Source organism: Saccostrea echinata, unplaced genomic scaffold (genome assembly GCF_033153115.1).
Source record: "Saccostrea echinata isolate AGI-Se365-2 ecotype Australia unplaced genomic scaffold, CSIRO_AGI_Sech_v1 ptg000022l, whole genome shotgun sequence".
Classification (NCBI taxonomy): domain Eukaryota; kingdom Metazoa; phylum Mollusca; class Bivalvia; order Ostreida; family Ostreidae; genus Saccostrea; species Saccostrea echinata.
Genome location: NW_026889771.1, coordinates 459,785 through 472,296, shown reverse-complemented (window position 1 = coordinate 472,296; position 12,512 = coordinate 459,785). Strand labels below are relative to the sequence as shown.

At 31.9% G+C, this 12,512-nt stretch overlaps 2 protein-coding genes across 2 annotated transcripts in view; one reads left to right on the top strand and one right to left on the bottom strand.

The window, feature by feature from the left end:
* The window catches only part of LOC133190608 (uncharacterized), a 33,163-nt gene that overhangs the window by 6,640 nt on the left and 14,011 nt on the right, over positions 1-12,512 (top strand). The window contains exons 10-15 of the mRNA XM_061326297.1: positions 7,973-8,055; positions 9,312-9,405; positions 9,891-9,964; positions 10,172-10,249; positions 10,387-10,483; positions 10,714-10,789. Of these exons, the coding sequence (XP_061182281.1) occupies positions 7,973-8,055; positions 9,312-9,405; positions 9,891-9,964; positions 10,172-10,249; positions 10,387-10,483; positions 10,714-10,789 (502 nt within the window). The remainder of the gene's footprint in view (positions 1-7,972; positions 8,056-9,311; positions 9,406-9,890; positions 9,965-10,171; positions 10,250-10,386; positions 10,484-10,713; positions 10,790-12,512) is intronic.
* Positions 2,586-7,680, bottom strand: LOC133190158 (large ribosomal subunit protein uL15m-like). Its single transcript, XM_061325638.1, has 4 exons — positions 7,573-7,680; positions 5,838-5,992; positions 3,962-4,127; positions 2,586-3,074 (listed from the first exon to the last, which is right to left on the bottom strand). The coding sequence occupies exons 1-4, from the start codon at positions 7,663-7,665 to the stop codon at positions 2,613-2,615; spliced, it is 876 nt and encodes a 291-aa protein (XP_061181622.1). The 5' UTR covers positions 7,666-7,680; the 3' UTR covers positions 2,586-2,612.

Here is a 12,512-nt window from a genome sequence, read left to right as displayed (position 1 = left end):
GCCCATTTTACAAAAGAACTTACAAACTTAAGTTGATTGTAAAATTTTGCAAAATTAATGATTTTGTTTAAAATTGCTGGTGTAAAAATATCTTACTACATTCCTTTTAAAAAGATTAAAAAAAAAAAAACATTTTCAATGCATGTATAATTTGGTCTTAATGATAAGTTCTTTTGTAAAAGGGCCCCAAGGATTTTAAAAGCAGATTACATTCAATAATTAACTGTGAATCTAACTGGGCTGTCTTTTGAATTCAATGGCTATCAAACGTAGACAGAAGATGTTATTGCTGTATGTATACATGGATTATAACCTCTGATGAACATTATAAAATCCCATGCTCTTTGTCTTTTGAACGGAGTTTTATTTTAAACTTGTATAATAAATGAAGATATTTATTATAAATAAATATATTTATGTAAATTATTTATCGTAAAGTAACATTTATTGTCACTTGTAAAATTGATAATGATGGCAGTACATTTATTGTCAATTGTAAAGATGATCATGGTAGTACATGCATATTGTGCAGTTTTTTGTGCACTTCCCACAGGAATTGGTAATTGTTAGTGTTTAATTGATTATTATGTTGTTATTTGTTAACGAGTTGGAAATAAATTACAATCCAAAACTTTTTTTTGAGTTAGAATTTACATGTAGCTATGAAGTTGCAGATGTCAAATTCATTATATTTCATAATTAAGTTACATTAATTTAATGAAAATCATAATATGTATAGCCGCAACTAAAATGCAAAGTATTCCGTTTCCAAGCTAGCTATGGCCTGGATCCAGATCAAAACACCTTTGGGTCATCTAATGTGAATTCATTGTAATAAAGGGTTTAGAGCTATGGCCCCGACCCAACTTCTTAAGCTCAGTGGCCTTGATCTTTAACATGAACTTGAGTTAGATCATAACACACCTATAGAGTCATTGAGTACAACATACTGTAGACACTCTTTTCTGTGAGGAATTAATTTACTCCATGTACCGGTACAAGGTCACAAATTTTCCATGAAAATTTGTCACAATATACTTAAAGTGCATTTAAGAAATACAGTGGCAATCCAAGAAATCTGTATAATTTTTTACCCACAGATTGAACAGAAACTGTGATTCTTTGGATTCATGACCCCCATGGAAAATGATGTTTACAGTATTCAAATTTAATTGAGCATTTCAGTGTTCTAGCCTGGAGACCATTACATCTCGTTGCCCTTTGACCTTAGCATTTAAGATACTGTAAACCAACTATTATTCACATCATCTTTTATTCACAAATCGTCAGTTTGAAATCAATCCGCGACAATTAATTTTCGTGACTGAGGAAACATTCTCTACAAATACAAAGCAAAATAATTGGTTCGCAGCGAAGTAGCTTGTGAAACTCGTGAATATTTCTCGCACACGAATTAAAGTTGGTTTACAGCAAGACCTTGACTATGACAGACCTACAGGTCATAGGCAACAGCATACTGGAGTTAAAACCCATTCCAATCTTGGACCTGAGAGTTACATGAATGATGTTTGGCTTATAGTTACAATTTTGTAAAAGTCAACCATTCCAAAACCTGGGTGATTTTTCTGTACTAAAGTGCAGGAAAGCAAGGAACTGTCTATTTCTCTCAAGGACACATAACATGAGGGCTTCTCATTTCTAACTTCATCTACCTGAAAAACTGCAAAAACATAACTTGCTGTGCTTTTCCTTGGAATAAATTAAGGTATGTCACTCGTCAGCTTTTAAGAAAAGTTTAGTCAGAACCCTTAACTTCAAAACTATTTATTACAATTCAATTTTTATAACATTTAAATTAAACAATGCAAATTATTCAACATTCAATGAAAAAACTGCTCAGAAATTCATAAAAAAGCAAGATTTATGAGGGACTATTTCTTGTGGTGGAAGGATATTTAGAAGAAATTCTTCAAGTCTCCACATTTGTTAAATTTAATGTCTTGGAACTATAGCACCAATATTTTTACTTGGAAAAAAATTTCCGTTATGATATGCTAGGAATATTAAATATAGGTCTCAATTTATATTTTTAGAATAAATTTTACACATTCACTCAACAGACTTTGCCAAGAAATAAAGATATATTAAAAGAAGTCAAGATAAAATTTACACCATTTTCTGCCTGAAAATCGCAAATTTTGACCAGTATCTCAAAATTTACATCACTGACCCCAACTTTTTCTTTCATAATTTTAAACAACACGATACTTCCAACCGACCAGCACTAATTTGCATGATTTGTTCAATGATAAATATCATTCACACTATTTTACGTAAAATAAGATTATATTTATTCCCAAAATTACATCTGATAAAATATGAAAAAGATTAAAGTGATTGACCAAAGAGTTAAAATTTAAGTGCAAAAAGGTCAACTTAATTGCACACTAACTCGGTAGGATGCACACTGACCCCCCATTTTCTTTGCAATTTTGAGTCATGCTATATGAGTACTTATAATATACTTCTCAAAAAATCCTTGATATAACTAATTTCACGAGTGATATAACTTAAACAGAGAAGATACTTTACAAATACTCTTAAGATATAATAAACACACCAGATTTTTTTTATATTTTAATATCATAACCTTATGAATTATAATACTCCTGTAAATATTCTGATTTTGGTTTCAAAATTTTTTTGTCTGCCAAATTAACAATCCATCCCGGCTGAAGTCCAAAGAATATTTGTCTAGGGTCCTTCCTTTTTAAGAACATTGATAATATGTCACTTTGTGATAAATCGGGCAGTTCATAACCATACTTCTGAGCAAGTGCCACTCTCTCCTCTGCTATTTTCTCTGGATCTGCAAGGTAACCCCTTACTTTTGGGTCCGTATAGTACTCAACTGCATCTGTTGGGGGGAGTTTGCATTTTGGAATAGGTTTTCCTGTTTTGAAGTATGCCTCAGGATCTTTCAGGGCAGTAAGGCTTAGAGGATCATAAAACCTTGTCATAATGACCCCGCCTAACTTTTCGATTGTGGCTATTACTAGTTCTGATGCCCACTGAACTTCAATACAAACTGGTGTTGCAAATATCTCAGCACCCTGGAAGTATAAATAATGGCATTCTATTTGAATTCATTTGGTCTGATTGAGACACATACTTTTCTTTCACAAAAGAGGTACATGTATACATACATAGAATATGTACATAAATAAATCATGCAACTGTTTTTTTTCTTTCTTCTTTTGGTTAACAAGGTCGTGTGTTCGAATCAAGGGCTGCAACTGACCTAAGTCGATAAAAAATAGGTAGCAACTGTTCCTTTGCCAAGCTCTTGCACTTTGAAGTGAAAGTTGCGGGTCCTTCGGATGAGACCTTAAAAACTGAGGCCCCATGTAATGGTAGGCCTTGGCACAATAAAGAACCCTCACTGCTCAATGGCCCTGAGTGCCGAGTAAAGGTCTAAATTTATGTCCTAAACAGGTTTATGGTGACATCTCTATATGAGTAAAAAATACTCGAACGGGAATTAAAACAACATACAATCAATCAATCAATAAATTGCAGTTCAGACCTGGCAATTCCCTGAGGTACTACCCTTGTGCCTTTCCTATATAAATACACTGCTTAAGGTCTTTTTTCAGATTTTTTTTTTCACTCTCAGAGTCAGATATTTTGGAGAACAAAATGTTGGTTTGACTTCCATTGTGCAATTTGATTACAAAGCCACTTCACATGCACATGGTTTGCATTCTCTCTATTTTTTTGTGTGATCCAAAATTACTTTTCAGAATTTAATATATCTTAATATCACTTAAAAGAAACTGACTCTGAGAATATAATTTTATGAAAATGGAAACTCTCTATTGAGATTTAGTTTTCACAAACAACCAGAAATATTTTTTTACCATAACAAGCAACTTTAAAAATAAACTCTTATGGCATGTTTGTGTTTTATAGAAATAAGAACATTAAAAGTATAATCTACCTCCTCCGTCAAATTAATTCCATAATGGCGTTTGTCAACTTCAAAGTTGTAGTGGCCAGTCATGCATATTGAGGTTAAGTCAATGACCTCCTCTGTGTTGACACAACCCAGATCAATCATTCTCTGCAGTTTCAGTAAAGATAATGGGGGGTACTGCCTCTTTAAGCTGCAAGCAAATCCAGTATGTATCTTTAACTGTCATATATTTGCTTAGTTTTCATTTTTCATCTAGTACTTTTTCTAATTAAGCCAGTAAATTGAAATATTAGCATCATAAAACTTGTGAAATAAAACAGCTCTTACTGTATATACTCGCCTATAAGTCAATTGTATTTTTTAAGCTTAAATTAGAGTGATTGACTCGCTAAAATATCAATCTTTTTATAACTCGCATATAAGTCGGATAAAGAGTTTTGGACCAAAGTTTAACTCCCAAAAAATCGACTTATGGGCGAGTATATATGGTACTTTTATTATAAAAGTTTTATACTGCAGTTAAACCTTTGAGGTATTCTTTTGTAATCTACTATTTTTTAATAAAATTTACACAAATCATGGATGAAACACATGATTATAACTATATACCGGTATGAATATTTATTTATGATGTCCCAGTTGATGATACATACGCATAGTAACAAACCTTTTGTGATTGTGAAACATCTGTTCTAATGAAAATACAATATATCTTATTCATGCTTAGATATAATTATCTGTAACCTCAAAATAGGCTATTCACATAACACCAGTATTTCTTTTAAATAAAAATTGTTGATTAATTGTTCTAGTCAAATATCAAAGCACAATGTATTCTCAATTTACATAGTTTTATAATGTATATGATATTAAATGCTCTATGGACCATGGATATCAGAGTGGATAGCTAAGTGGTCGGAGCACCTGACTGGTAATGCAGGGGTCCTGAATTCAATTCCAAATCCAACCATACACTGTCTCATTTCCTGTTACAATAATATTTCTCATTTTTGACCTTGTCATTTAACACAATTTTTAAGTAACAACACAAAGGAATTGGAAAGTGAACATTCCCTTGCAAGATTTTGTTCACAGAAGTTTTCACACAGTGAATTGATGTGATGTTAACAAATAATAAACACAAAGTCCTTGACCTTTGATCTTTTGGCCCTGAAATCAACAAGTTTCTTCATCATGCATCTCTGTAGAAAGTTTACACCTATCACTATATTTGACCTTGAACTTTGGCCTTTTGACCCTCAAATGTATCAACTGTTTCTTGTCACCAACCTTGTATTAAGTTTGAGACTGAAAGGTAAGCAAGTTCAAAACTAAATGATCCAATGGCACTCTATATATTGTTTCAACTACATTGGTAAGAAGATACCATAACTCTATTCTTAACCTTTAACCTTTTAAGCCTCAAATATAGAGCACACACCTCCAAACATGTACCACTTCTGTGGAAAGTTTGAGACTAAAAAGCCATGTAGAACTCAAGATACTGTAAATGTGGAAATTTATGTGTGTGGGGGTTAATTTAAGCTAAATATGCAATAAGAAAGCTTTTATTCAGTTTTAATAATACATAATCCAGGTATCATGGAAATAACCCCCACATGTTATGTTCCTGCTTTTAATTTGTGTAAATTAACAATGTGTGTAAATATCCATGTTTACAGTATCATGTCCACAATTTTATTTGGGATACACACTTACATATTCTATATATTAACATTGTGGAAGGAGGGAAGGGTGTAATTATGCTGAAATTCTAAGATAATACATGTACATGAATTCATGCCAAGAGGAATCAGTGCAGAGAGATGCAAGTACTTTTCTAAAGTAAGTTTCCAAACTCCTAACTGTGCCATAAATAATGTTGATCATTAAAACCTACTGATGTCCTGCATAATAGTGTTCCTGTGGAACTCTTTGGTAAAATGGTTTGTGTCCTGTTTCAAATCCTAATTTTGGTAAGGTCATCCTCTGTCCCTGACCCTTGTGACCTCTGCCATGTGTTTTGTTTTTCCCCCAACCTCTCCGAAGATCAAACTGCATGAAGTAAAAATCACTTTCAGATTAAAATATTTGAATTCTTATATTACCTACTCTTTGAAATTTTCCACATTAGAAACTTCATACATGTTCATTAGAAAAGAATATGTATATTTACACCAAATCATTGTCATAAATCATGCTTTTTAATATGGGTATTTTTTTTTCAAATTCTAGTAACTGCCAAACTGTAGCTCTTCGGAAAAAAAATATATTGACAGACTGGAGAGCTACAGTGCCACCTATGCAAGAACTGTATATTTATTGCACACGAAAAGTTGCATTCAGTTCTGGATTTATTTCTCCAAATTTTTACCTCAACTGTACAAAAGTTCGATTTCAAAAAAATTCTTAGACCTCTGTCAACTACTCTTGTAGTTGATATCTGCATGAAGTGTGTTGGACCAAATTATATTGCCACCAAAAATGGTAGTATAAATAGGTGAAATTTTCGATAGTCTCCATTACAGGCCCAGGAGTAGTCCGAAATATCTGACGTTTTCCAGGCTTTTTTCACAATTTTGATATTTAACGTGCCAGGAAAACGTCAGAACCGGCGCTATTACGAAAACTGGGAATTCGCCGCCTCCAACCAGAGGCAGCAATCTTGATTGATTTTCGATACTTGCAAAGCGAATGAAATGTCAAACTAACAATTTATCAATAGAACAATGCTTTTAGTACTCACCAACATCGTTTTTATGGGTTGTTTAAAAAGTATACAATCAGATGAAAACATTTTATCTGACTGTCGAGATTTGTTTTCATTTCGTGCATTTTAAAATCTTTTAAGTCCTGTATCGAAATGATGAGTGATGTTTTCTTTGATATTGGTGAGTACTAGAAGCATTGTGCTACTGATAAATTGTGGAAACGGCATTTAATTTGGTTCCCAGCACAGTGAGGTATCGAAAATCAACTCCGATTGGAGACAGCAAAATTTCCAGTTTTCCTGGCACATATGAATCTTTAAAATAGTAAAAAAGCCATGAAAACGTCAGATATTTCGGACTAGCCCATGACAGCTTTTAACAACGGTTATAAGGATTTTTTTTATTGTGGAAATAGTAAAAAAAAATATGCTAGGAACACAAGGTTAGTATTATTTTGAGATGGCAGTTTGAACAATCTAATTAAAATCAGACTTCTTAGATCTGCACCATAAACACTCTGAGTGAGACAAGCTAATTGACTGGTGATAATTCAGCCCATTGTGAGATAATTATACTTATCCCTGCCTCATCACATACAAGGTGGTGTTACCTAAACAATGAACAGATGAACATACATGTTTTGCTTAAAAATGTATAAAGGCAGTATGTTTTAAACTAATCTATTTGGCATCTGATATGTATGATGAAAATTTTGATCCTAATTTTTGCCTCATAAATAGGGAATATACCCTGGGTACAAAAGTATTACCTAAATTTCAATAACAATGTCATACCACATGAACACGCCATAAATCATTAAATGTCTTCTATTTTTTTAAACTGTGCGTACCGAATTTCCTCAATGGGATGTAGTCAGATTTCTACTTAAAATCAAACAGTTTAAATATGTTTCTAAAATCTCACCTTTTTCTTTTGATCCATGGGTGAATTTTTAATATTACCGAGAGACACTCTCGGTAAAGTTCTAACGAGTTTTAATGCTTTTTCGATTCCCATTATTCACTAATCACTACACTGTAGTTACTTTACAATCCCATAGTACTTCTTTCCACAGCTGTTTCGTAATATTTGGAGAATGATATTGGATAGAACCTGATAATATCCAGAGGAAATAAGTTGTTATAAATTATTTGAATGCATTCAAAAATGTATAGTTTGATCTAATTATCAATAATTTACTGCGGTGTTGCATGTGTATATTCGAGGAATACCTGGAACAAACTACCAAATAAAATTTTTAATCTAACAAACGCTTTTAATTACGAAAGTACAGTTCCTTTTAACAAAACTTTGTTTGATGAAGAATCCAATCTTTGTTTACGTTGGTGCTTGCACATTCCTGTTTTCAATTTCATAAAAGAACTGAGATTTGGAAAATGGTCCGAAGTAAGTTCTTTGGGTGAAGTAAATGGTTGGTAAATAGACGCTTCCACCAATGCTTGGGGGCGTTTTCGTTACGACATTTCGGACAGTTTTCTACAAATTTTTGTCCAAGCTTAATGTATTTTCGATTGTCCAAAATTAGGGGCACGTTGACTAAAATTAGGGGGGATCTTTGACTGGGAGAGGTTTGTTAAAGGGTGCTTTGACTGGCCCCTCTTTGAAAGATTTTACTATTTAAGCAGTACTAGTATGTACATTGTACATACTAGCTGCAATAATGTAGCCCTTTCCGATTTTTTTTAATCTGATATTTTCAGGAGAGGGCTACAATTCCACTGCATCTCCGTAATGGTGCAAATATATTTTTTAGATATGGGCGACTGCAGGCAAAATAAATTGTTTTTGCATTCAACTTACTTCCAATAAGATGGAATTTTTATTCACTGTCAACATCATAGCCCTTTATACGCGAAAACCAAGTAAAATAAATCTGCGTGTTTACCGGTCGTTCTCCTCAGCAGCCATGACAGATCTCGCGTGATGTAAAATTTAGAATCACTTGATAAAGTAAATATTGGTGTTGATAAATGTTTGTGTTGTATGATATCACTAAACATCGATAAATAAAAGCATTCCATGGGATATTTTTTTCGTAAACAGTGATTATTTATGCTTAAAATAAGGGAAATCCTAAACGATCCTCTCCCCTAGATCCCGAATTCTCATTGGTTGTCCCAAAATAAAATCGATCAAGGTCAGTAAACATGGCAGATAAATTCAAGTTGTGATGTTGACATACACGAAAAATAACCAATATACGGATTGTTCTGTATATTTTTGGATCAATTCATGTCTTGCATGACTACATTTTATGAGTTCAGGTAAGATATGTTAATAAAATACCCACTAACTGATACTTTGAGCCGAAATCTGTGCGGTAGTGAATCACTCCCACACTTGCACCATTACGGAGATCCTAAGGAGTTGTAGCCCTCTCCAAAAAAAAAAAAAAAATCAGAGAGGGCTACATTATTGCAGCTATGTACATACTAGTACTTAAATAGTAAAATCTTTCAAAGAGGGGCCAGTCAAAGCACTCTTTAACAAAACTGCCCCAGTCAAAGATCTCCCTAGTAACATCTAGTTCTACATAATGTCATTTTAATACTTAGTAGAGATTCTGGCATATCTGTATATATCTTTCTTAATAATTTTTACTCATCTATTGATACCAAGATTACCTTTATTTTATAACACAGTCACAGAAGATCTTGTGCGTAAACGAGCAGAACATAACAATTTAGAAATTTCAACACTGGAAGAGGTATCTCTTCATCAACAAGACATAGAAAAGTAAGATTTTATTGTTACAGTAATGTATCAAGAGAATGAAAGTAGTTTCATTACTAAAGAAGATTTTTTTAACATTGTTCATTTCTTTTAATTCCTTTAAAATATTTGAAAAGGACATTAAACATGTTGAACATAATACTGTTGATCAATCACTATAGTCAGATATCAGTTGTTTGTACATAGATATGCATGTAAATTAATGAAGTTTTTCAAAATGGCATTCCTTTGTTTAAGATCACCATAGGGAGATTTTAAAGAGAGATTAAATATTGTGTAAATGATGTCTCCTTGTTGCATATGGTTTACTTCTTTCATTTACTTTTTTAATTAATAGATGTGTTGTGCAAAGAAAAATGCAAATACTTTTTTTCCATTGGCTATATTTCAAAATATCATATATAATTGGACCCTTTTTTTCATTATTCATTATAATAATTATTTATTTATAGTAGTAAACTTATGCACATAATTGATTAATTTTACAGGATTGAAAACTTGGACAAATGGTGTAGAGACCTTAAAATTTTATATTTGCAAAGCAACTTGATCCCCAAAATTGGTAAAAGAGATTCTTTTTTTAGAACTGCATTATTTATTAGTAATTACAAATGATTATACATTTCAACAAAGATATCTCGGTGAAGAAACTTTTCAGTTTAGCAAAGTAAATAACATTTTCTGCAGTTTGCAGTTATATATATTTTTTCATTATTCTAAAATGTGTACATGTATCCACAATTCATGTTAAATTTGATTCAATTTACAGAAAATGTGAGTCGCCTCAAGAAACTGGAATATTTAAATCTAGCTTTAAATAATGTTGAAAGAATTGAAAATTTAGAAAGTAAGTTTTTTTAAGCATTCATTTTTTTAAAACATAAAGGAAGAAACCAATAACTTTGTTTGCCTTTTACAAGATGGTTGGTAAAATTTTACCAGTGCTTTTCTTGAAAGATTCTCTGTGTTCTTTTTCTTGTGTAGACTGTGAAATGCTGAAGAAATTGGATCTAACAGTGAATTTTGTTGGTGAGCTGACCAGTATAGAGAATCTCAAAGATTTAGTGCATTTCAAAGAATTGTAAGCAGGCAATAATTAGAATATGGACTTGCAATAGAAATTTAAAGTTATGACATACAATTTATTCTCTCAAATATACATATTAAAAAAAATCACTGGAACTTTTCATGATTTAAAAATCAGTGAGGTATACTTGTTGATATAAAGAGAACAATTGCCATTCAATATTACATGTATAATGAAATTTATTTACATGTATTTCAAAATGTAAATTTTTCCATTTATTTTAGATATTTAACAGGAAATCCATGTACTGAGTATGAGGGTTACAGAGAATATGTAATAGCCACATTACCCAGACTTCAGGTAAAAAATATCTAAATGTAAGAGAATATGTAATAGCCACATTACCCAGTCTTCAGGTAAAAAATATCTAAATGTAAGAGAATATGTAAAAGCCACATTACCCAGACTTCAAGTAAAAAAATACCTACATGTAAGATAATATGTAATAGCCACATTATCCAGACTTCAGGTAAAAAATATCTAAATGTAAGAGAATATGTAATAGCACCCAGTCTTCAGGTAAAAAATATCTAAATGTAAGAGAATATGTAATAGCCACATTACCCAGACTTCTAGAGAATATGTAATAGCCACATTACCCAGACTTCAGGTAAAAAATATCTAAATGTAAGAGAATATGTAATAGCCACATTACCCAGTCTTCAGATAAAAAATATCTAAATGTAAAAGAATATGTTAAAGCCACATTACCCAGACTTCAGGTAAAAAAATACCTACATGTAAGATAATATGTAATAGCCACATTACCCAGACTTCAGGTAAAAAATATCTAAATATAAGAGAATCTGAATATGTAATAGCCACATTACCCAGTCTTGAGGTAAAAAATACCTACATTGTACAAAGAATATGTTGCCATATTACCGAGGTTTCAGGTAAAAAATACCTACATGTACAGAGAATATGTACTAGCCACATTACCCAGTCTTCAGGTAAAAAATAAGAGGAGTGATCAAAAAGTTCGCGAACTATCTCTATATTTACAAAACCACAATTCAGACCAGAATGAAATTTGGCATACATATAGTCATACACATGTTCTATAAATAGCATATCATATAAAATGTATTATTCCATGTTTGTGATGTCAATGTGAAAATGACGTCAATATGTAGATGACTTGTGACAAAAAATGGTTGACTCAATCGTACTCGAGCAACAAATGGCTGTTAAGTTTAATGTATATCTTGGAAATTCCTTTGCAGTAGCATATGATAACTTGTACAAGGTTTATGAAGACAACAAACTTGCCAGAAGTTCAATCATTAATTGGATTGATTGTTTAAGCTGAGGAAGGAAGATGGTTAAAAATGATTTTTGTTCTGTTGCGCAGTGAAAGCAAGCTGGGGAAGAGATGTGTTCTTAGTTGAGCAATTTGTTATGAAAGATTGCCAAGTTACAGTTAGAAAAATAGTAGAATATCTTAAGAGCCAGTCCGCGAGAAAACCATGCAAAACTGTCCAAATCGAAGGTTGTCATATCTTGATGAAATTTGGTGGGTAGTTAGACTTCATAACATGTAATTCAAAAAAAGCAAAAAATTTTCCCATCATCCAACATGGCAGCCGTAGGAAGCGCCACCTTCTTTTTGCACATTTTAGTGCAAACGCACTTAAATAATTCAAGCAAAATGGTAAAAATTACATTTGATTTATTTTACTTAAAACTAAATTTGTATTTCGTTTAAGGTATTTTAAAGTAACATATGACTATGTTCTTCTAAAACTGATATTTATCATAATCAAATATGCAACATATCGAAGAGTAGATAACTCTTAAAAATTGGCACAATGCCAAGTTTGAAAAATTGACAAAATTATTACATATTGAATCGCCAAAATCTTCCAAGACCAAGCTACAAAATTACAATTTTTGATCTTATTATCAAAATATAACTCTAAATATTATCTTTTCAAAATATTAAGCTTGGGATTTCATAATTTATTGAGATATAGAGATTTACAAAAGCCAATTTTCAAAAAAATTCTTTGAATTCCAATGG